We start from the raw sequence: 24,345 nt of genomic DNA, 5'->3' as shown, positions 1-24,345 counted from the left end.
TTGCAAGTGGATTTTGCTATTCCACACAGTCAAATCCAGCTGCCAAGTAGATTATTCTGCATTATTCTGCAAAGTGCATTATTCTGCATGTGTGGAAGAAGTCCTATCTGGGACCTCGGAGAACTGCTGTCAACTGTGTCAAACAATACTGGCCTTGATGGACCCATGATCTGAGTCAGCATAAAGCAGATTCACGTGTCCAGGCACAGGCCATAGGGCTATGGGATATGTTTCCCTGTGAAAAAGCATCTCGAAACACAAAGGGACTAGAAGCTACAGGAGGAAGGAAATTTTTTCATAAAAGTGGAAAAATAAACATTTTAGCAACTAGGGACTATTTCAGGACACAAAACTATAATATTCCCTCTGAGAATGTTTTAGGCAGAGGAAAAAACTAGTCAGGCCTTTCGTGCAATCGAGGTGGAGTTTGTAGGGAAGAGAGGTGCTTACAAATGTCTGGGAGAGTTGGTGGTAATTATTTCATAAAACACTTCACAGTCATAATTAACCACCTCTTTCAATCTTCCCCCCAGATTAATTATACTTTTGCAATATTTTTTTTCCATGTCAAAAGAGCGTCGGTCCAATTTGGCAGCGCAATTAGCCCGAAATGAGATGGCAGCTGCTGACTTTAATGGCTGGCCTGAAGTGTCACTTGTCTGCGGAACTACACAAAAAATCCTACAGGCAGTGATCAGGCCGCCAGATGCATGGTTGTCAATATGCCTTCGTAATTAAGCTTTTCACACAAACGCACACAAGTGGCATTGTTCATTGTCGCACTTGCGCAAGCAAAGCAATTTGAGCCGAACTATGTCTTCCTAGTGTTTTCTCTCAGTGTCCGTAACGAATGGTCACAGTAGAGTGGTTTTGAACAGCTACAACTCATCCACTGGTTTTTCTCAACTAGTTCCTGGACTGGGGAGCTTTTTAAAAAATGTGAATTAAAAATGGGAGGTGCAGTTTGCTCTAGCCTCTGGAAAGATTTGCCCTTCTGGGGAGCCTCCCAACTTCTCGATGAATGGCTGTTCAGCGTGAGTCTTCTCTGACTGGAAAAAAGAGGGAAAGCAAGGAACAGTTATTCATCCAGAGGCTCAACAGTAATCCTCAGAGAGTATATAACTCTGCTGAGCTATTGTATAGGATGGGATAGAATGGTTAAACTGCAGCCGTTGTGCAAATGATTGTTAGATCAGAGCAGCAGATGCACCCCTGATTAGAGTGAGGTGCTTTGTGGTTGCAGTGATCAAGTTATTGGACGTGTTTCTTCTTCATTGCATGCTAGAAATTCATTTTGAGGAGATTGCCGAAGACGGTTGAGAAGGCAGTGTGGCAGAGAGCGCTGAAAAATCTGCAGAGAGACTGGAAGTCACCACTAGTTAAAAGTCCTTCTTACCTTCTCTCCAGAGCCCTCTAAACTATGATCATCCTGGTAGTACAGCATGTTTTCATTACCGGTTGTGACTCATGCCAGGTTCAGACTTAATTGTGTTGTGGAAGCCATAAAGGGTCCCTTTGAGCATCTCTTCAGGGATTGACTCATTCATTCTTCATTCATAACCCGTAAGATGCGTGTGTTTTTATTCCTTTACTAAAAAAGCACAGAAATTTGGATGGATGTAGAGGTGTGATGAATGCAGTCATCAGTAACTCTTATGCATGTTTAATGCACGCCGGTGCGCTGTGAAAATAAAGCAACAGGCATTCAATTTTTTTGTTTTGTTTTGCTAAGCTGCATCTATGTTTCCCTGAGCCTTTTGCCCCTCAGCAGTAAACTGCTAAAGATCTTGGAAACTTTCACACCTTGGGGCCACAGATAGAAAAATATTCTGGAATGGTACTACATACCAGTACACAGTTCATAGGAATCAGTTTACTTGATTGGATCAGATTTACTTGGCTGGAGAGTCGGTGGGAAACCCCCAACCTGAAATTTTGTATTCCTCTCCCCAAAATAGGGATTCTTTCAGCTCATCTTCCAGGGTTGATTTCTAGCTGTGGCAAATGGCAAACCATGATTAGAAAAAAAAATGGATTTCTTTGCATTCAACTGTTTCATTGCTTGTGTTGCACGAAGTTCTCAAAATAAATGTGTATAACTACTGCCTGTGTAGTTGTGTGCTTGCAATCTGTTTGCGCAGGGCTGTTATGCCGTCAGACACTGTTCATGTATTTTTAACACAGCATTATCGGGCGCTGTTGCTTTGGAAGTGGTTGCTGGTGAGCTTGTACTATTGAGTATATGACATTTATCCAATCTTAGCAGGGTAATTTGGGGAGATTGATCATTCTGCAGTGCCTGTTACTGAAACATCCACTTTGGGAATGATGGAGTTTCAAACAAAGCAGTCTGTGTCTTTTAAGCGGAGGAAAGATTAGATGTTTGTTTACAGCGGCGCGATTGAACAGAAATGGCTTTATTGAGAGGGACTGTGCTGAGGAGGCTATCTTGTAACTGCTTGATCCCTGAGGATCCAGGAAGCCAATGAAAGGGGTCTTGCTTGCCAAGGAGATCAAGAAAAAGACACCATTTGCTCCAGGGGCGTAACGAGGCAGCCCTGGGCAAACTGTAGCCCTGGGCAAAACCTGAGTTGGATGCCCCCGCCCCCCGCCACACACCGTGGGCGGCCACTCCACCAAGACCAAAAAATGTTTTGCACCAGGACATTGGTGCCTGCAGGGGGTGAAGTTTTTAGACATATCAGCACCAAAATTTCAGCATATCATCGGGAGACTGTCCTTATGCTACCCCCCAGGTTTGGTGAGGTTTGGTTCAAGGAGTCCAAAGTTATGGACTCCCAAAGGAGGTGCCCCATCCCCCATTGTTTCCAATGGGAGCTAATAGGAGATGGGGGCTACAGTTTTGAGGGTCCATAACTTTGGCCCCCCTGAACCAAACTGCACCAAACTTGGGGGGAATCATTAGGGCAGTCTCCTGATGAGACCCTGAAAGTTTTGAGACTGTGCCTTCAAAATGTGCCCCCCCAGCCTGCAACCCCCATTGACAGCAATGCAGAAAACTCAATGGCCCAAAACAAAGATTCTTGGGCAAAATTTCTGGGATGTGTCCTGCAGGGGCGCATTTTTTTTGATGTATTGGCACTCAAAATTTCAGGGTCTCACTCAGGGAGACTGCCCCTAACTGAATTCCCCTGCAAAGACTAATTGGTGCAGTGTGGTTTAGGGGGCCGAAGTTATGGACCCTCAAAACTGTAGCCCCATCTCCTATTAGCTCCCATTGGAAACAATGGGGTATAGGGGCACCCCTTTTGGAAGTCCATAACTTTGGACTCCCCTGAACCCAAACCCTCACTCAAACTTGGGGGGGTAGAATAAGGACAGTCTCCTGATGATACACTGAAATTTTGGTGCTGCTAGCCTAAAAACCATGCCCCCTGCAGGCCAAAAATGGAAAACCACTAAAAAACCCCAAAACGAACCCAGCATTTTGATGCCCCCCACAAGGTGATGCCCTGGGCAGCTGCCCACCTTGCCCAATGGGCATTACGCCAGTGATTTGCTTATATTCTTTCATTCAGCCAAGCAATGAAACATCTTCCGTGACTTGTGAATACAGAATCCAAAATTCTGAGCAATGGGACTGTGTCATGATGCAGTCCTGTAAAAAGAGGACAGTTTTCCACTTGTTGGAACCGCTGAGGCTAGACTACTGCTCTGCATTCCATGTGGGGCTGCCCCAAAGACTATTTTGGAAATTTTAACGGGTTTGAAATATGTGAGATTGTTCACTGGGACGGCGCTCTGAATATATTTTATTTATTTAGAGTTCTGTGCCTCCCCTCTTCAGAGGCAACTGACCATTAAAATAATAAATTATTAATATAAAAATAGTAAGCCATTAAAATGTGCCATGGGACATAGACACAGGATGAAATTGCTAATAAAATAGATCATTGAAAAGCTAGAAAGTAAAGAGAGAGATCTTGGCCTGGCACCTAAAAGAAAGTAAAGTATAAGCTAGGCCACTCTCAGGGACAGAGTGTTCCAAAGGTGAGGGGCTACCACCCAAAATGCCCTGTTTCTAATAACCACCCAATGTCACCTCTGAAAGTGAGGAAACCAAACACAGGGTTAGTGAGGCGGATCTGGACAGTAGGGGAGGAGATGGACCTTCAAGCCGTCTAGGTAGATCACTCTTTTTGAGGAACAGATGTGGCTGTCATATCACCCAACCCGTTCCTCTGGAGGTCCAGCCCGTTCATCTGGTGGTAGAAGATAGGGAAGGGGGAAATGATGCAGAAACATTGCGGGTGGCAGGCTACAGATGCCCCAAAATGCTTTAGTCTGTGCATTGGATTATGTTATGTATATTTTGACCGCCCAGTTTGGTGTGGGAGCAGGCAAGCTTTTGAGTTTCACAGGATTCTTCTGCAGTCACTCTTTGCATTCCCTCAGGCCTTTCTTTGCCCACACTGGCGTGATCACCAGAATGAGTGGCTCCCTTGGTTTGCTGACTTGTTTTCCCTTTCCTAATGAACAGGGGACAGTGAAGCACCAGGTTGTCACTGTGTGAGCCAACGCCGACTCATCCATCGTGTTTAATCACACAAGCATTATTATGACAACGGTGTCTGTCTCGTACTCGCTGCGTCAATAATTGGCTCATTAGCCTGTGGATCGTTAGGCATCAAAGAATCTCGCAGACAATTAATGCTTCATGACAAACGGATCTTCCTTCTGTGAAGACTGAGATTATACTCTGAAAGAGGCCCGCCCGAGAATCTCACAGATCAATTTCCTTTGAACGATCAATACCCAGTTATCCTCTCCCACATTCTTTCAATGGTGAAACTGGGTTTTCACTGGAGATTCAAAGCAGGAGAGTTCTGCTTGGCCCATCTCAAAAAGGATGTCGCGGTTGCCGGAAGTTGTGTCAAGGACTCAACAAAGATTTGGGTTTCCTTGCCTGTGCTGAGTTTTAACTAGCTTTGGAAAAGTTGCCTGATAATTGCCTTGCTCTTGGAAATGATCCGTTTACATGATGACGTTTAAATTTGACTTATTTACTTATTAAAGCATTACAAAGTAAACAAAATCACAATTATTATTTATAAAGGCTGCAATCTCAAAGCTCAATGAGGACCGGAAATAAATTAGAAAGTAAAATTAGTCAAATGCGGTCCAAAATGAAAAAAGTCTTCCAAGACTTCCTGAAAATCAGGTGAAGGCCCCCCTCCCTGGTTTTATCTTGTGCTTATTGTATGTCCTAGACTTCTAAACCTGCAGTTTGCAACTTATTCTTTCCTTCCTATCATATACATACACCTTTTCCTAGTAGCTTACACCTCATTCATCTTACTTTATTTATTTTATTCATTTCTTGCCCTGGAAGGGAAAATTCCGAGGAGGTCAGAAAGAAGAAACTTTTGTCTCTTCTAATACCAGATAAGGCTGACGGGCAGTTCTAGAAAAGAACGGCTGTCTTCACACAATGCATGATTAACTTGTGGAACTCACTGCAACAAGATGCAGTTGTACCCAGCCCAGCTTTGCAGGTAACTGTGGTGGCTGTTTGGGGGACGGCATAACCTTTAGTGTTGTTCCAAGATGGGAAGTCCACAGATCCTTTAATTTTATTTTTTTATTGCATTGATACCCCGCCAATTCTTCCGAAGGACTCGGGGCGGCTAAGAGTTGTGACGCAGCGTTCTCTGTGAGGCTGTGGAGGATCCGTGGGCATGCCTCTTGGGCCTTGTGGTTCCACCACTTCTGCCATGCATCTGGATTTGTGCTATTTGTGTCTGATCCTAATTCAAAGTACAGCACAACCTCTGTCTGACATTTCTCAGTTTGCAGTATTGGGGAGTATTGGGGATAGGCCCTGTTTGATTACAAGCAGCGTGGGAACAATCCGGCAGAGCAGTCTTCCGCGTTGTGCAGTTGTTAACATCATTTCTCTGCATACAGACAAGGGAGGAGGGAGTCTTTCAGCCACATAAAACCAACTCCCTCCAGATCTCACTTGGGGCTCGTCTGGCTTTGAATCACTGCAATTTATCCGTGCTTTCCGATTCCATCAGGACCGCGATGGGAGATGAAAACCGGCTGGGGCTGAGTCACAGTCCCACAGCCTTCCCCTTGTTTTATAGGCCGGGCATTGCCGTTCCTCTGCGCTCATGAGTAGGGGCTGATCCCTCGCCCTGGGGTGGCGATTGTCATCCTCGCGTTTGGTGAGCTGTCTCCTTGGGTGCCTCCTCTTCTCCGTGGGGGGCACCTGACGAATGGGCCGGGGTGCCAGCGAGCCTCACTCCTCTTGGGAAGGCTGCTTTTCCAAGAAAGGCTCTGACTGCACGGGGTGGCTCTGATAGGCTTGCCAACCTCCAGGTGAGTCCTGGAGACCTCCCGAAATCCAGGTGGGTCTCCAGACAACAGAGGTCAGTTCCTGTAGAGAACTTGACTGCTTTGGAGGACCGACTCTATGGCATTATACCCGGCCCTCAAATCTACAGGAAGTTCCCGTGCTGAAGTTGGCAACCTGCCACCCCCTTAATACCTCCCCTGTTGCTTGCCCAAGTTCAAATGCCCTTTAGTGGTTTTGGAGCTCACAAAAAAAGTCTCCCAGATGGTTGCATCTGTCCTGGAGGTTGTCATCTTTAAGTGCCCGTTCCGTGAGGCACTACATTTTCTCAATTGCAAGATTGTTTTTTGTCCCTCAGATATGCTACCCCCCGCGAAGGAGGTTTTCTTAAATGTGCAAAGAAGTGACAGCTACCTCCAATAATAAAAATCTTTTTGGGTGTAAAATTCGGGGAGGGAACATCTTACATTCACCTGTATTCCTTTCAGGTGAATACACTCAATGCTGTGTGTTGCGCTGTCTTCCAAGGAAGCTTGTGTAGCCTTGCTGGCCGACAGGCAGAAATTCAACAGGGGCATCTCTTCCCAGCACATGTTGCTAGGAAAGCACTGCAACTGTGGAATCTCTGCCTATGCCAGGGAGCTCCCGAAGCCACTGGGAATGCACAAAACATTTAGCCTATGACTATGTAGGGTGGGTGGGACCTGTGTTGGGGGGGGTAGGGGTGAGTCTTTGCTGGCTTGCTGGTGATTTCAGCTCTTGACACCCCAGCTGGGAAAAAGGCGGAGCCACAAAGCTGGGGGGGGGGGGCAAGAGAGAAGAGGGCTGCTGCTCCTCCCTCACTGTGTTTATATAGACATGGGGAAGCGAGGCAGAGAGTGAGAGACCCCTCTGCCGTCTCCCGAGCCGCCTGGCTGCAGACTTTTTGCGTTTGTTTGGGGGTCTTCTCCCGTCCTCTCGATCTTGGGCTTCGAGCGCCTGCAGGAGCTGCTGCTGTCCTTCTTTCCATGATGATCTTAAGGCCTTGGAGGTCCTTCCACTTCCTGGGCTTGATCTTGGTCCTCGGCCCCGTGGGGGCTTGGTACAAGCACGTGGCCAGCCCGAGATACCACACCGTGGGGCGAGCTTCAGGGCTCCTGATGGGGGTCGGACGGTCCCCTTACCTGTGGCGCCGGGCATTGGCGGAGGAGCTGGAGCAGAGCCCGGATGCGGGCCCCTACCTGCCCACCAACAGGGTGGCTGCTCCGTGGCTGAGGTTGCAGCAATACCCAGCAGAGGCTGAAACGTGGACTGCGCTGAAGCAACCTCACCTGGCGTCCCAGGGGCCACCTGAGAAGAGGAAAGCCGGCAAGAGAGCCTTCCTGCCGCAGGCCTCTCTGAGAACCCGAGCCGTCAGGACCCTCCTGGGTGTCCTTCAGCACCAAGGAAGAACTCCGGCATCCCGGCAAAAAGCCACCCTGTTCCCAGGGCTCTCGGAGAGGGTGGCACAGAAGAAAGAACAACCAGGAACTTCTCGGGAAAGCAGGTAAATGGCACACAGTCAGCGATCTCTTTCCCCGAGATAGCTGGGCTTAGAAAAGGGGGAGTCTTAAGGTACTTCACAGATTAATAAAAGCGGAAGCATTTTCCCTCTTCCCCGTCTCTATGTTAAATGCATGATGCGAAATCCCAGTTGGCAGAGAGGCGCAGAGGGAGAAATAAACAGCAAACTGTAGCGCTCAAAGGCCATCAAGCGCAAGAGGCAGAACAGGAAACCTCACTGCAAATGTTTTAAAAGTGCACAAGACAGGCACAGTGACTGTTCAGCCTTCTGGGACTCCAAGGGACCAAAGAGCTCCTGGCCAGAAGATCAGTTTCCTGGGGTGCCTAAGATTGAGTCAGATCCTAGAGAGCATGGCCGTCTCTGTCCCACACCGCAGTCCAGCATGCTAAAGAGGAATCCCAAAGGTGGGTTCTTGTGTAAAAGTTTCTAGTCTGGTTTGGGGGGAGCGAAGGTAGGTGAGTTTGGCCTGAGATCTCAAAGCAGGGTCAAGCACTTGGGCAGGGAGCCCGGCACACCCCGAAAAGGAGAAATCCCCGTGTGGGTAAAAGGCAGGAAATGTTCACAGTGACTTTTGAAGAGACACGGGTTTTTCTTTTGCGTCTCCACAGGGTTTTCAAGCCCGAGATCTGACCTCTGATGGAACGAGGTGCCCGGCCAACAGAACTGACTGCAGGGTGCCAGCGAAGAGATGCAGAAGTTGTTTCTTGTACTCAGGAGTGGAAAGATTTCAGAACACTTCTTTGCACCAAGTCGTGACTGTACAGAATTTCCTTAGGTGACTCCAGGCTGCCTGTTCTCTTCTGATCGAAGGATCGTGGCCCCCAGCTCTTTGATCCCCTTTCTCCGGCTGGTGGCTCCCGGGATCCCTCTTGTTTCCCAGACAAGTTCGTGTTCACAGCTAGGGTTGGGGAGCATGGAAGAGGCATCTCGATGACCATTTGCCGCTCCTGATCCTAGAACAGCTTCTGTGCGATAACGACGCCGAGCCCTTTTTGTTTCATTTCTGGGATGCTGTACTCATTAAAAACAAGATTTAAACCAAGGGGATGCTGTGTTTTCTAATATTATAAAGTTGAGGGAGGCTGTTGGGGACGATGAGCCGTGATAGATACATGGAGCCTCCGTGGTGTCTTGGTTAAGAGCAGGTGCACTCTAATCTGGAGAACCGGGTTTGATCCCCCGCTCTGCCACTTGAGCGGTGGAGGCTTATCTGGTGAACCAGATTAGCTTGTGCACTCCAGCACATGCCAGCTGGGTGACAGTTCTTCAGAGCTCTCTCAGCCCCACCCACCTCACAGGGTGTTTGCTGTGGGGAGGGGAGGGAAGGGCAAGGAGATTGTCAGCCCCTTTGAGTCTCCTTACAGAAGAGAAAGGGGGGATATAAATCCAAAACTCTTCTTCTCTGATTCTTCTACTTGGATGGGAGACCACGCAGGAATTCCGGGGTCACTGTGCAGAGGAAGGCAACGAAAACCCACTTCTGAACTTTTCTTGCCTTGACCTGGCCAGGCCGAGCCAACCTGACCTTGTCAGATCTCAGAAGCTTAGCGGGATCGCTCGGCACTGTTTTGCAGAGGCAGGCAACAGCAAACTATACCTGAATGTCTCTTGCCTTGAAAACCCTGCGGAATGGCCAGGAATCGGCTGCCCCTGGCCTGCACTCTCCTCCCCCCCGTCAGAAACCAGAGAGACCTGTCGCTAAGAGCAGCATCTGGGCCGGAGATGTATCTGATGGCTCCCTCTAGACTAGGTCTCAGCTGCACGAGTGGTTTTGCTCCCTCCTGCAGGGTGGGCCCCAGCCCAGGGCTGTTTGCCACCTGCACGCGTCTCCCACCCGCCGAGACACGGGCCTGTAACGGCTCCTCTGGGCCTGGCTCAGCTGCCAAAACCCAGTTTGTTGGTGCTTGGGACGAAGGCGCAGATCGAAACAGAGACTGTTCCTCTCGCAACGCCGGGAGGCTTGGACCGCCGAATCGAGGAAGCGGAAGAATCTGGGCTCGGTTTCTCAGCGTGGCGGGTGCTTGCGGGAGGTGGATGCGTAAAACACACAAACGTAAGAAGCAAACACTGCCGTGCTCTGTGAGGTGGGCAAATAAAGGCGTCTGCCATTCAGTTCTGAGGTTGGAAATAAATTGGCTGGGGTTGGAAAAATGGTTTGCTGCCCCCCCCCAAAGGTGAGGGTGTGTGGGGCTGAGAGCTCCGAAGAGCTGTGACTAGCCCAAGGTCACCCATCTGGCATGTGTTGGAGTGCACAAGCTAATCTGATTCACCATCCTCCACAGCTCAGGAGGTAGAGTTGGAAATCAAACCTGGTTCTCCAGATTAGAGTGCACCTGCTCTTAACCACTACACCATGCTGGCTCTCAGATCTTCAACTGTGTGTTATCTGCATACCCGTGATAACCCACTCTGTTCAAGAGCACTAGGGATAGAGGGGTGCCCGTGTGAAAGAGGGGTGGAGAAGGGCAGAAACATACTTTGTGGCAGTTTCTTCCGCAAGTCAGGTGCCCACTGGGTGAAGTGGCCACGCGTGGTCTGTGCTGAGTCCCCTGCCAAGCAGTTTTATAGGGTGACCCCAAGTTCCAAGAGGGGAGGAAAGTTTCTCTATTCCCAGTTTTGTTTTCACCATCCAGCATCAATCTCTCGTGAAACGAACTAAAAAAGCCCAGACGCTTCAGCCGTAAGTGCCGTGACTGTGATGCTTTTCCGCACTTCGTTCCTTTTCCCTTCTCGCTGTGAAATGCACTGGGACCGACTGTTCCCGCCCTTGGCCTAGCCTACCTCGCAGGGTCGTAAATATAAGACAGAGGAAGAAGAAGAAAAAGAAGAGTTTGGATTTATATCCCCCCTTTCTCTCCTGCAGGAGACTCAAAGGGGCTGACAATCTCCTTGCCCTTCCCCCCTCACAACAAACACCCTGTGAGGTGGGTAGGGCTGAGAGAGCTCTGAGAAGCTGTGACTAGCCCAAGGTCACCCAGCTGGCGTGTGTGGGAGTGTACAGGCTAATCTGAATTCCCCAGATAAGCCTCCACAGCTCAGGCGGCAGAGCTGGGAATCAAACCCGGTTCCTCCAGATTAGATACACGAGCTCTTAACCTCCTACGCCACTGCTGCTCCACAGATTCTGTGCAGAAGGAGGAGAGGATGGAAATGTACTAAAATGGATCTGCGTTATGGGCGGAAATCAAATCGCGTTGTGGGGGGGAATGTTGTTTGTCGGGCGACCCAGCCCGCCTGGCCAGGCACCCGGACTTCTGAATGGTTACAGATGAGATTAAAAGTCAGCATCCGCTCTATTCTCCCCCACCCCCCACCCCCAATTTGCCAGCTCTTACTGCTCTTTCCTGCAGTCTCCCCCCTCGGTCTCTGGTTCATCTGCAAAGCTTCTGTCTGCCATTAACGAATGACACTTGACAGTCGGTCTCGATGGTACCCAATTTCAGCAAACCCATTAGCCTTCACCCGACAGCCACTTGCCCTGTTTATACCACTAAACCTGCCTCTCCAAAGACTGTGTGTCTGTGTGTGTTTGTGGGGAATGGAGCCATCCAATCGGGGAAGGCTGGCTGGGTAGAAGAGGCCCCTGTGGAAGGGATAGACGAGAACCAATATGATTGGGGTAATTTAATCAAGAACTTTGCAGTCAATAGACCCGTCCAAAACACAAAGCACAAACCAAACGTCAGATTAACCCACACAACTGATTAAAACAATTGATTGGAATAATGGCTGGTGTGACGTAGAGAGGTGGCCCTTTGCCGTGTTAGTTGCAGGGAGAGAAATTCAGGACTTTGCTCAGAAAGTGGAGGCAGCCGGCTCTTCTTTTACATCCGGCTGAGCTAGATCCGTTCCCCTGGCATCTCTGTACCCCAGCCTGTCCTGCGACTTAGCAGGAACGCCAGTTAGGGATCCTTGTGGACGTATTGTGGATGACTCCTGCAAGAGCTTGCTGCTCGGATAGACTGCTTCTGCTTGAGGGTGTTCTACGTCCCCAAAAAACCCTTCAGCGTATGGCAGATATCCAGCATGAAGGGCTTTCTTCTTCCGCTCTTCTTTGGCATCATGGCTGCAATTTCACATATTTCTTGTGCACGCAACAGATGAGAATTGCAGCACGAGGCTTTGAAGCAACATAGCATCAATTTCATGAATAATTTTTTAAAAAATGGAATGATCACAAAATGTTGGCCAGGAATCGTTTTGAGGGCGGGGGGAGTGCAGACAAATAGGGGAGGGGGATAGAAAACATTTTGCAAATGTTTTCAGGGATCTTTGTGGAAATGGCCCTTCTCTCCTGGCTGCATTTAATGTTGGTTTGCAACTGCAGGAACCAGCCCTTGATGGCGCCCTTGCTCTTCCCTAGCAACAACTCCTTCCCTTTGGTTTAGAAAACCAAAATATTTACTATCTTAATCTGCACAGCAGCACGCAAGCCGTAACTAACAGTCCTAACAGTTACACTGCTGCAAACCTCTAGGAATTGTTGCTGAAAAACAAACAAAAGTCAAACAAAAGAGAAGAGTTTGGGTAGACTGTGTTGTTTTATCAGCTCCCTTTGTAGCCTGCCTTTCTTGCAGAGATTCAGGGCAGATTATGAAACAGCACCATGAAAAGCTGGACTGCCTGTTGTAGTGCCCTTCCATCAGCTGCACCAACAGGGAGATTTATCAAAACCCCTTACCACTAAAGGCTATGCATATGCAATGGGAATTGTGTAGATTCTATAGACCACATTTTACTTTATTGTCCACTTTATGCTGTACCCAGAGATAAATATTTGTCATCCCTGCTACTCAAAAAAGAATATGCATCTGACTTGCAAAAGGTTTCCTTTCTGTTGGACAACCCCAATAGTGACGCAAATGATGCAGTTGCCAAATACTTGGATTCTTATATGAAACAGTGCTCTAGGAGCAAAATCTGAACTTTCCCCTTGTCATGGAAAGATACTTTTCACAGTCATATGTGACTTCCCTTTGCTGTAGTGATAGCTACAGTGGTGGCGAACCTTTGGCACTCCAGATGTTATGGACTACAATTCCCATCAGCCCCTGCCAGCATGGCCAATTGGCCAATTGGCCATGCTGGCAGGGGCTGATGGGAATTGTAGTCCATAACATCTGGAGTGCCAAAGGTTCACCACCACGGCGATAGCATCATTCCATGACAATACCCCTCTTTTTTCTTTGTATTTTATTTAGTTAAGTGGACCTGTGTATATAATACCACGATATTGTTATGCCAATAAAGGTTCTTTGATTTGATTTGAGCCCCATGAAAAACTGGACTGCATATACCACAAAAAGTGCAACGCTCCTGGATTACAAAATTAGGAAACCACTTAACAAAGGCAGCACAGGGCACATAATAAGACAACGCTCATAAATTGCCTGTTTGCCCCCCACAGATATTAACGGTGCAGCACAGATGCCGATGAGAAATTATGCGCTCCCCAAAGCTCCCGGTTAGTCTTTTAAGTAGTGCAAGAGATTCCTGCTTTGCTTTGCTTTGATTTAGCAAACTGTGCAAAACAAGACAGTTCGGGGCGTGGAGGGGGGGGGGTGCATTCTGACATCGGGATCAGAACTGTAGTAAGTTCGAACAGCCCGGAAAAACATGGGAGTAGTTTTGTAGCTGTGATTGTCTTTGAGTTTTTTGGATTGCATTGTTCATTGGATGTCTTGTGCTATAGGATTACTTTTTGATCCCCCTTTGGTATTGGCCTAAGTCTTGCGGAGAAAGTCAAATAAAACAAAAAAACAGGTGATAACCACTTTCTCTTGTCTCCATCCCAACTCTCACACAGCAGAAAGGGAGCAGGTCCACCATCATGGCAAACGGACGCATGTGAGTATCATGTTCTGTGGCCGCCGACAGCTGTGCTTTCCTTTGTGACTCGGTTTTTCTGTTTAGCAGGCAGAGCCGCTGGGTGGTTTCAGCTCTGCTCACGCTGACCTCTGGGATGCCAATTTGTAGGTCGCTCTAGAAAACAGCCACCGCTGAGCATTTCTTCATGTAGAGATGCGCCGGAGTTAACTGAGGGAGGAAATATGTCAGATAGAGGTTAATTAGCCACGCGTGATCCACACTTATATAATAATCATGGAAGTTCGTTTCCCAGTTAACCAGCTTTGCGGGCAACTGTCTGGGTCCTTGAGAAATTTCTTGGCTGGGCTTTCAGTGGTTCATCCCTGCTGCTAGGGAAAAAATTGACATAAACAGCATTGTGTGGAAATGACAGTTCTGTTCGCGTTTAATTTCTTGAACCCTTGAATGGTAGAGCTGGATGTTCGAACAGCCCTCAAGGTAATCTAATCAGCCCTGTGCCCAGGGCAGGAAATTCAGGTCCTGGGAGTCCCTGGGTGACCTCTGCTTGGGGGCCTTCAGAGGGGGAAAGGCCTGCCCACTCTGAGGCTTTTGCCGTTCCTGGTTTTTGCCTAAGTCTGATCTTTACCCTCCTTCTCTTCTTCCAGGTAGCTGATAGTCCATGACAGCCAGACCGGTTCCTCCAGAAATCAATGGGTCCCTGAATTCTGCTCTCAAGCGTTCTTCAAAGGGTGTCCGATATGGAACATGGAGCCCTGTGAGGTAGGTTAGGCTGAGAGTGTGTGATTGACCCAAGGTCTCCCAATGAGCTCCTATGGCTCGACTGGGAATTTGAACCCAGGTCTTCCAGTTCCTCATTCAGTGCTCCTAATCACTGCACTGCACAACCTAGCTCTTCTCCAGAACAACGTGGCCGGTCTCTGAAACTATCTAATGGTTGCATGTTTGTGAATCTAACTTTGCATCACAGTTTTAATAATAATCAGGTTCTGCCAGTTTGAACAGCCCTATTGCAGAAGGAGCTTGGATTTATGCCCTGCTTTTCTCTCCTGTAAAAAAGATTCAAGGTGGCTTACAAACTCCTTTCCCTTCCTCTCCTTGTGAGGCAGGTGGGGCTGAGAGAGTTCTGAGAGAACTGTGACTGCCCCAAGGTCACCCAGCAGGCTTCGTGTGGAGGAGCGGGGAATCAAACCTGGTTCTCCAGATTAGGGTCTGCCTGTTCTTGATCACGACACCACGCCAGCCTTGTGTTAAAAATCTGATGCTCGCCATGTTTTATAATGCTGTTTTATTGTGGTTTACAATGTTATGTTTATGATGCTATGTCTATGATGTTGTGCTTATGATGTTTTATGATGTTATGTTATTGATTTTATGTTTACTGTGTGCACTGCTCTATAACCCTTTCGGGGGAGGGCGGTATATACATTAAATACATAAATACAGAATGAGCAAGGACCAGATGGTACCAGATGAATTAGTAGCAAATGAACTACTAGGCTGTCACTCAGGAAGTCCTGAATTATCTTTGGTTCCTGGGCAGGTTTTCTCTGTCCCACTCATGTCATTTACCTGCCCTGCTAACAGGCCTCTGAAAACCAACTAAAATCACATCCAACGTTGCTTTCCTTCCTTCCTTCCGCCCCCAACCCCGAATAATCCTTTCTGATAATTGTTTGGAAGAGCGGCACTTGGGGGTTACATTTGATGTCAAAACAGCTCGCTAATCCGGTTTCTGGGGCTCTGCTCTCACCCACCCTTTTAATGGACTGGCTAATTGATGAGGCCCTTTGTGAAAGGCGAAGGTTTGGCTGCTGGGGGAGGGGGCCGTTCTGAAATTGAGGTCCCGTGCTGGAGCAGCCGGTTGATGCTATGAGCACCATCTGGCCAAGGGGCACAGAGCTCGGGTCTGTGTGTGTGTGTGTGTGTGTGGGGGGGAGGTCTTGTCCCTGTGCACACGGGTTTGGCTTTCTTGGGTTCTTGGGTCCACCTCTGAATCCATCTTGGATCTAACAGGGTGGATTTCAAACTGCTTTCCTTCAGGGAAAGGACGGTGGTCCACAAAAGAACCTTAGGCCCCTTCCGCACATGCAGAACAATGCACTTTCAATCCACTTCCAATGCACTTTGCAGCTGGATTTGACTGTGCGGAATAGCAAAATCCACTGGCAAACAGTTGTGAAAGTGGATCGAAAGTGCGTTATTCTGCACGTGTGGAGAATCACAGCTTCATGGGTCTATCCAGAGCACAGTTTCCATGTTTGCTCACCTGTGTGTTGTAGATCCCACGGACAAATTGCATCGTGTGTGGGAGTTGTACCCCTCCAGCCTGTGGTTATTTTGTTTGAAAAGCCGATATTGGGCCTGAGTCAATGCAGTGAGGAGCGCACCAGTGGTGATTACCGTTGTTATTGCTTGCAGGATACCTCTTGGGGTTTTTTTCCCCTCCAAACCCCAGGGATACGATGAAGGTGCCGTCCTTGGCAGGGGTGGTGGTGGGGGAATAGGTATCTATGGCGCCCAAACGTCAGCAGCCCCCACCCTGGGATTCTCTTAATGAGGCTAATGATCCCGGGATCTGTTTCTGCAGAACCTGGCTATTGCCGGGTGTGTGGCGAGATCGCTGGAGCCAGAGAGAAAAGGGTGTTCTCTGGTTTGCTCTCTTCCAGCTTATCTTGACTCCAAACCGTTAAACAGAACGCAGCATCTGGGGAAAGGGGGGGAGGCGGATTTCTCATTATCCCTGTTCTCTGCCGTGGTGCCGGCAGCTGGACAGGCCGTACATTAATAGATTACATTCAGGATTTCAGATTGTTAACAGCGCGAGAGCTCCAGTCTTCTGGGAAAGTGCCGGGGAGCTGGCTGGGAGCTGTCGGGTTTTTTTTTCTTTGCAGCGGAGACAACCTGTGAGGGAAAACAACACCCACTTTGAGAAGCAGCCGCCGCCACCAAAAATCTGTGTCCTGGGTGACCTTTAGTCAATACCTCTTCTTCCAAGGTAAGGCTCTAGATTTGGTTTTATTTGTTTTCAAAGCGACCTCTGTGAATTGAGAGACCGTAATTCCTTCTGCCGGTGAGGTCAAAGGAGCAGGAAATGCTGCTAAGGGCGATGTGAAAATGGAACCTCCATGGACAGAAATTGTATACCTTTGAGAACCAAAATGCATTGGGGAAGAGGGGGGTCATACAAGAAGCGGCTGTTGCTTATTGTCTTTGCACCAGTGGAAGCAGAACACGGCCCTAAGATCATTTTTGGTTTAATCCACCCAGACAAATCTTGCATCTTGATGAGAGAGAAAAGGGATGCATCCAGCTTGCCTGTGTGGTGTTGGAGCCTGTCGTTTCTGAAAAGAGGACCTGGGCTTTCTGTTTGTGAAAGCTCTTTTAAATGCTTGGGAAAGTGGAGATCGGCTACATCACGGGGTTATTAAATTCACAAACATAAACGGCTGTCGTTTTTTTAAACGGTATGTTGGAGGCTGAGGTTTTTTGAACCACCTTTTCAGCACTTTCACTTGAGATAAACAAAGCAGGGCTGAGAGAAGCCCGTCCAGAGACCTTGGGCAGTGGCTGCCACTCAGTCTAGATAGCTGAAGGCTTTCACAGCTGTTGTGTGTTTTCCGGTCTGTGTGGCCGTGGTCTGGTAGTTTAGCACCTGACACTTCCCCGGCATCTGTGGCTGGCATCTTCCAAGGTATATCGTGCTTCTGAAGATACCAGCCATAGATGCAGGAGAAACGTTAGGAGCTAAAATAACCAGACTACGGCCACACAGCCTGGAAAAGTCACAACAGCCAAGCTCAATAGCATTGGACTTCATGGACCAGCGATCCAGCTGTTTCATATGGCAGCCCCCAGGGTTTATTTTTTAAGGAGTAAAACCATCAGCCTGGCTTTCAATTGCTGCAATTATTATTAAATGGAAGCATGGCGCTGAGAACATCAGAAGATTCTTGCTGGCTGAGTCCAGGACCCTGCCTACAATTCAACACCCCGTATCACACCGTGGCCAAGCAGATGCCTCACAAGGTCCGTGGCAGGGCCACAAAACTTCCCTCTTGTTGTCCGTCCCCAGACATTTAATGCTATACAGTTTCTAAACATGGAGGCCCCATTTGGACATCATGGCGAATAACCACGGATGGGCCTCTCCTCGGTGAATTTTTCTAATCCTCTTGTAAAAACCATCTGGGCTAGTGAGCATCATAACATCTGTGGCAGTTCCACACAGTATGAAAATGTATTTTCTTTGTCCAGCCTGAATCTACTGCCCGTCAACTACTTGTTGCCATCATTTTGGTTTTAGGCTTATGAGGTCAGAGCCTCCAAAGCAGTGGTCTTGTTTGTATTCTGTCCATTTCATCTGTGGCAGTCCTAGGCAACAATTTCCCGAACAACCGCTTGTTGAGGTTTTTGCAAAAGCAGGCTGAGTCGAACCACACGCTTCTGACATTCGCTCATTATGCGGATATGTTCCCAGTCTAAAACCGACTTTGGCCTCACCTTGTTGTTTTCCAGTCCTCCTGCCCTGAACTACTGTGACGTCACGGAATGTTCACAGACATTCACAGTGGCTTGTTAAGTACTGTAATAGTCAATAGATCATTTCCGGAGGGAAATGTTTCCAAGGGGTTGGGAAACCTGAAGAAATGGTTCATGGAGAAGGGACTGGCTCGGCGAAAGAGCATCTTCTTGGCGTACACACGGTCTCCGGTTCATTTCCCAGCATCTGCCAACTGCACGATGGATGATATGAAAGGTCTCTTCTGGGGACTATAGAGGACCACTGCTGGTCAAATTAGACAAGGCTGACTTTGATATAAGGTTACCTTCATGTGAGGAGGCAGAGGTGTGAGAGAGGAAGGTGAAACGTGGGTAGATGACGGGTCTCAAGGGGAAGATCTGGAGGAAAACCTCGTAGAGGTATTAGGTTTTGATTCCAATGCTGGCTTATTTTTGCACAAATCCTGACACAGTGAAGGTAGGCCAGCTTGAAATGCAGCAACTTAGGCTGGGGAAAACTGAAGTGGTAAAATTGGATATTTTTTCCATTGCATTTAAGGAAAGGCATTTATTTTTAAGGAAAGGCATTTATTTTTCACGTTCACTCATTTGTAGTCCAGATAAATGCAGACTGGGAATTTAAATTCCTGATCTGACAGAAGTTTGTGTTTAAGAAGCAGGTGAGAAAAAGGTGGGTAGAGGAATCTTAAGAAACTTTTGCCAATCGAGGACAACTGGTTTGTAACCATTTTTATTTGTCAGTACATTCTGGGGGAACTGGCAGTTCTTTGGAGGTTTCTTTGGAGGGGTCTTGAGTTGTGAGATTGGTACCACTGGCCAGTCCTGTTCCTCGAATTTCACTGACCCAACCTGAGGATGCAGCTTTGGGATATGTTCCCAGAGTTGTCTGTCTCACTTAAGCTTTCCTTGGCAAAAAAGGCAGTGTGGAAAGCGTTCTCCAAAGCGTTCTCCGCGAGGCTGGGGGGAAAGCTTGAATCCACCATCCAATGTTTGTCCATCTGGGATTCGAAAGGCTGTTTGTTTTCAGCCGTGCGTGTTCCCAGAGGAACGCGTCAGATTAGGTATACTAATTGTGTGCGGCCATGTTTGGTGCTCAGGGATGTTGTGGTGGAGAGGCATCTAATCAGCAATCAAGCAAAACCCAGCTTTCCCTTTGGGATTTCAGAAGTTCACAGAGGACGCTGACAGATAGGACAGAATAGAACCAAGAGCTTCAAATTGTGGGAAGGTGAAATATGCCAGGAGAGGCCGTGAGACCCAGAATTTTTTACTTAGAAAGGAGGTTGAGATGAGGAGGGCAGGACAAGCAGAAGGAAAAAGGACATCAGAAAATAAAAGTGGATTTTTATCTGTCTCATTTTCTGCAGCTGGGTTCTTGGACAGTAAATAACACTGATTCGGCTACGAGTATAAACACACATTCAGTGGAATTTGTGGCGGTTGGCATCTGTCAATATCTTTTTAGTAGTATATAGCCTATGTTTTGTTATTTAGCAGCTTTTTAATCCAGCCTTTCCTCCGTAGGACTGAAGATATTGTTCTTCCATTTTTTCATAACAACAGCCCTGTGGGGCAGGCCAAGCTGAGGCTGTGTGACCAACCCAAGTTTATTCAGCAAGCTCCATGCCGAGGAGGGGTCTGGCCGGAGGTCTCCCCAATCTAGCCTGAAATTCTAACCACTGTATCTGAGTGGTGCAGGATAATGTAGATTAAAGGCATTCATTGTGACAGTGCTATTAACTATTAATGTGGCAAAATCAAACTCATCCTGATTGAAGTTTTGTTGATCTCAGTGCGAGACGGACGTCTGTCCCTCGGAATGAATGGGCACTAATTATTATTAATTATTTGCATTATCTTTGCGGCCCTGTGTATGTGCAGCCCTTCAACTAAGTCTGTCCTCTTGAGACCCCTGTCTACCCAGAACCATCAAAATTAACGTCATCCTCTGTGATGTATGAAAATCAGAAGTCAAAGCCACTGGGGCTGGAAGTTAATTCCTCTCAAGCACCATCAATGGGCGTCTGGTTTTCATATCTGAAGTTGTTTATTATGAATTTGCATATAATTTTCATGGACTCTAGTGGAGATGATGAACAGGGTTTATCGACTCTGGCTTTTTCTTATTCAGACAGTTTTACCCTTGAATTCTTAAAGAAATAATAATAATTGGCTCTTGTTAAAGTCCGCTGTTTGCGATTGAGACACTTTGAGAGCTGGAAGGGCAGAACTGATCCAGGGAAGGTTTCACAGTTTGTGCATAACTGGCACCCAAATTTCCAAACTTATCTTTGCCCTCCTGTCAATCATTTCCCCAAAACAGATAGCCAGATTACTGTCAGGCATTCATTGTGAAATATCAGTTTAGGCAGAAATGTAGTTTTGAATCGATCACTCCTGTTTAGAATGGTGGGTTACAAGCATGACACAGCCCAAGCCCAGGGCAGATATCTCTTTGTTTCTGTATTGTGGAGAGCTAGAACATGCTTGTCTATGGAATCGTCGGTGGCCAATCACTCCTGGTCGTGTTGCACCCGCTTGGACACAATTGGAGAGAAATCATTTGGAAACATGAATTCCCAGGGTAGGAGAGAGGTGGGCGTGTCTCTGCTTCCACCATTCGAGCAATATAAGTTCTGCGTTAAGCACCCCCTTTTTATGGAGGAGATTAGATGCTGCCAAAAGCAACCGCTAGAAACCTGTTTAGCTTTTGGCCGACGACGGGTAGACAGAATTGCGCCCAATCAGGTGCTTCCAGCGAGGTCACAAGCCCACGGTCCGAAACGGGCGCTAAGTCAATTCATGGTTATCTCTGATGCAGCAGGCCCGATTTCTGATCCCGCTTGCGTCAATGTTAATCGGGTGTAAGCCCTCAGTGTCTTTGTGGATTAATGTTGGAAGTGAACAAATATTGGAGCCCTTCCCCCCCTTCCCCCCGCCCTCCTCGTCATTTTGTCCTTTTGGCGTGAGTGTTTTCGAGCTGTAAGTGACCCAGGACAACTGCCAAAATTGGCCATCAGATCCGTTCTCCCTTCCACAGTTTGTCTCTGTGCAGGCACCTTCTGATCCAACCGCATCGAAGTTAGTAGAGGGACTGAGGCCCCTTCCGCGCATGCAGAAGAATGCACTTTCAATCCACGTTCAATGCACTTTGCAACTGTGCGGAATAGCAAAATCCTCAGGCAAACAATTGTGAAAGTGGATTGAAAGTGCATTATTCTGCATGTGCGGAAGGGGCCTAACTGGAGATAAGAAGCGGCCAGTCAGCTGAGAGCAATCTCGAAGGAAAGGGTTGAGTGAACGCAGAGTACCTGGGATCTACGCCAGCTTAACTGCTAAAGTCAGGGAGTCAGACATCCCAGGATCTGCCTCAAGATCGGTTGGTCTCCTTCCTTAGGCTGCAGCATTTGGGACTCTTTAGTTTGGAGAGGAGACGTCTGAGCGGGGATATGATTGAAGTCTATAAAATTATGCATGGGGTAGAAAATGTTGACAGAGAGAAATTTTTCTCTCTTTCTCACAATAACTAGAACCAGGGGGCATCCATTGAAAATGCTGGGGGGAAGAATTAGGACTAATAAAAGGAAACACTTCTTCACGCAACGTGTGATTGGTGTTTGGAATATGCTGCCACAGGAGGTGGTGATGGCCACTAACCTGGATAGCTTTAAAAGGGGCTTGGACAGATTGATGGAGGAGAAGTCGATCTCTGGCTACCTATCTTGTCCCTCCTTGATCTGAGATTCCAAATGCCTGAGCAGACCAGGTGCTCGGGAGCAGCAGCAGCAGCAGCAGCCCCTTGCTTTCACCTCCTGCATGTGAGCTCCCAAAGGCATCTGGTGAGCGAGGAGCAGAGTTCTGGACTAATGGACTCTGGTCTGATCCAGATGGCTTGTTCTTATGTTCATCTGTTGACCAGGCGGCCCAGACCTTGTGTTGGGAGCAAGGGGAAGAACGGAAAGCTCTAGTTCCAGCAATGTGTCGTGCAGGGCAACAATCCCCCCAGAGTTACCAGCCACTCTAAACAGGGCTACTAGTTAGGTACGGAGTGTGTGGAAAAGTCATCCCAGAAAACTGTACTGTGCTCATTTGCTGTTCTCTCTCGGCTTCCCTCTGAAGGATCCTAAAGTTGGAAGCAGGAAGCAGACCTCTGAGGCTAGTGAGTCCAACTCCCGACGCAAAGCAGGAATTTCAAAGCTTGGGCATCTCTGAGCCCCTTCCGCACGTGCAGAATAATCCACTTTCAATCCACTTTCAGTGCACATTGAAGCTGGACTTTACTGTGCGGAATAGCAAAAGCCACTTGCAGGCTATTGAAAATGCATTATTCTGCACGTGTGGAAGGGGCCTGAGAGACAGCTGTCTAGCCGCTGCCTGAAGACCTCTGGCTATGGTCGTGGTGGTGAACCTATGGCACTCCAGATGTTCATGGACTACAATTGCCATCAGCTGCCAGCATGGCCAATTGGTTGGTGGGAATTGTAGCCCATGAACATCTGGAGTGCCATAGGTTCGCCACCCCTGGGCTGTGGAGACTCCCCTCATAAACAGACTTCTTTCTTTCTCTGAATTCTCAGCCAAGACCTGGGAGATGAACTGAGGAACCACAAAAGATATATATGTTTTTAAAAAGTCATAAGTAGCTCACACATTGCGAGGTGGAGCTGGGTTTGAGAAGGTTGTCGAATCTGAGGGAAGAGAATATTGAGGGGTTCTCATCAGGCCACGATGAAACATCACCAAAAAAATATCAGCAGGTGACAAGCGCCTGCCAATGCAAAACGATCTTTTCTTAAAGTTTATTACTTTTAATATACGATGTGAAACATTTCCCACTCCTAAACCCGCACTCTTCCTTAGTCCTAAGCAAAGGAGAGGGGGCGGGGGAGAAGAGAATGGGGGAGAAATGGCAGAAGAGAATCAAGAAATAACAAGAAATGAAATGGAGGAGCAGAACCCGGCCGTGTCAAAACAATGCCACCTTCCTGCCCTGAACTGGAGAGCGCTGGCACCATGCAAATTACAACCAAATCGTGCCCGTGATTGCTTCTTTGAATGCCAGGGTCCACCCACCCTGCCAAAGTTAAATCCCTTTGCTGCCAGGCTGAAATGCCAGCATCCTTTTCCAGGGGGCAAGATCTTGACCGCTCAGGTGAGACTGAGAAGCGTCATACGGGGTTAGACAAACAGCCTGGCTGCCCCTCGGCTTGGACACGGTAGCAGCCAACAGAACCCACGGAAGGCAAGTGGAGGGCCGGGGGCCAGTCACGCCCTCTCAGCCTGACTTACCTGGCAGGGTTGTTGTCGGGATCAGATTGAGGAGAATGCTGCAAGCCATTCTGGATCTCTGTTGTGAGAAAGACAGGGTACAAATTAATTTAATAAACCAAGGCCCCTTCCGCACAGGCAAAATAATGCATTTTCAAACCACTTTCACAACTGTTTGCAAGTGGATTTTGCTATTCCGCACAGCTTCAAAGAGCACTGAAAGCAGTTTGAAAGTGCATTATTCTGCATGTGCGGAATGAGCCCAATTGTAACACAGGTGTTTATGTTGACGCTGTTGGACTCTCTCCTGGTCTCCCAAGAGCACTATATTTATTTATGAATTTATTCCCCATTCTCCTGTCTTCCATTGTATCTCGACAACAACCCTGCGGGTGAGTGGCCCCAGATCACCAGGCAGCTTTTACAGCAGAGGGCGGGATTTGAACCTGGTTCTCCCAGATCCTGGTCTGACCCTCTCACTGCTGCCCCCCGCCAGGTCTTTAGAACCCCTCCAAGGTTAGCAAGATCTTTTGAGCTGAGGAACCCAACTGACTTCTTTCTTTTTCAGGTAAAAGGCAAACAGAAAGAACAAAGAGCAGCTCTAAGGTAAGTAAGAGAACAAAACTCCCTCCCACCCCCCCACCCCTCATGTCTGTGCCGCTTGATGTGTGGCTTTAGTGTACAAACCCTGAACAGGTTCAGTCTTGGAGGCGATTCAGTGCTGACATTCCAGCCGCACGCCCTCGCTTCCTCCCTTGCCTGAAGTGCCACGTGAACAACTTTGTGGAGGAGACTGTGCACGATGGGTTACGAAAGAGCCCTGGTCCTTGGGACACATCCCAGCATCTCCACTTAGCAGCACCTT

The 24,345-nt window shown here is 48.1% G+C and overlaps 2 protein-coding genes across 3 annotated transcripts in view; both read left to right on the top strand.

Moving 5' to 3' along the window:
* Positions 1-7,290: 7,290 nt before the first annotated feature.
* On the top strand, positions 7,291-8,841 carry NPW (neuropeptide W). Its single transcript, XM_048493499.1, has 2 exons — positions 7,291-7,844; positions 8,471-8,841. Exons 1-2 carry the CDS (start codon positions 7,327-7,329, stop codon positions 8,490-8,492), a joined length of 540 nt encoding a protein of 179 aa, XP_048349456.1. The 5' UTR covers positions 7,291-7,326; the 3' UTR covers positions 8,493-8,841.
* A 5,510-nt stretch (positions 8,842-14,351) lies between these two features.
* GNG13 (G protein subunit gamma 13) overlaps positions 14,352-24,345 on the top strand; it is a 12,929-nt gene continuing 2,935 nt past the window's right edge. Inside the window, exons 1-3 of one of the 2 annotated variants that reach the window (XM_048493502.1) lie at positions 14,352-14,450; positions 16,583-16,686; positions 24,049-24,086. The gene's annotated coding sequence lies outside the window, so the exon portion shown is untranslated. Of the gene's footprint in view, positions 14,451-16,278; positions 16,687-24,048; positions 24,087-24,345 lie in introns of those variants that run through there. The other variant, XM_048493501.1, reaches the window with a different exon arrangement.

Source organism: Sphaerodactylus townsendi, linkage group LG04 (genome assembly GCF_021028975.2).
Source record: "Sphaerodactylus townsendi isolate TG3544 linkage group LG04, MPM_Stown_v2.3, whole genome shotgun sequence".
NCBI lineage: Eukaryota > Metazoa > Chordata > Lepidosauria > Squamata > Sphaerodactylidae > Sphaerodactylus > Sphaerodactylus townsendi.
The sequence above is the reverse complement of the archived record's forward strand: the minus strand, read 5'-3'. Positions and strand labels throughout refer to the sequence as shown.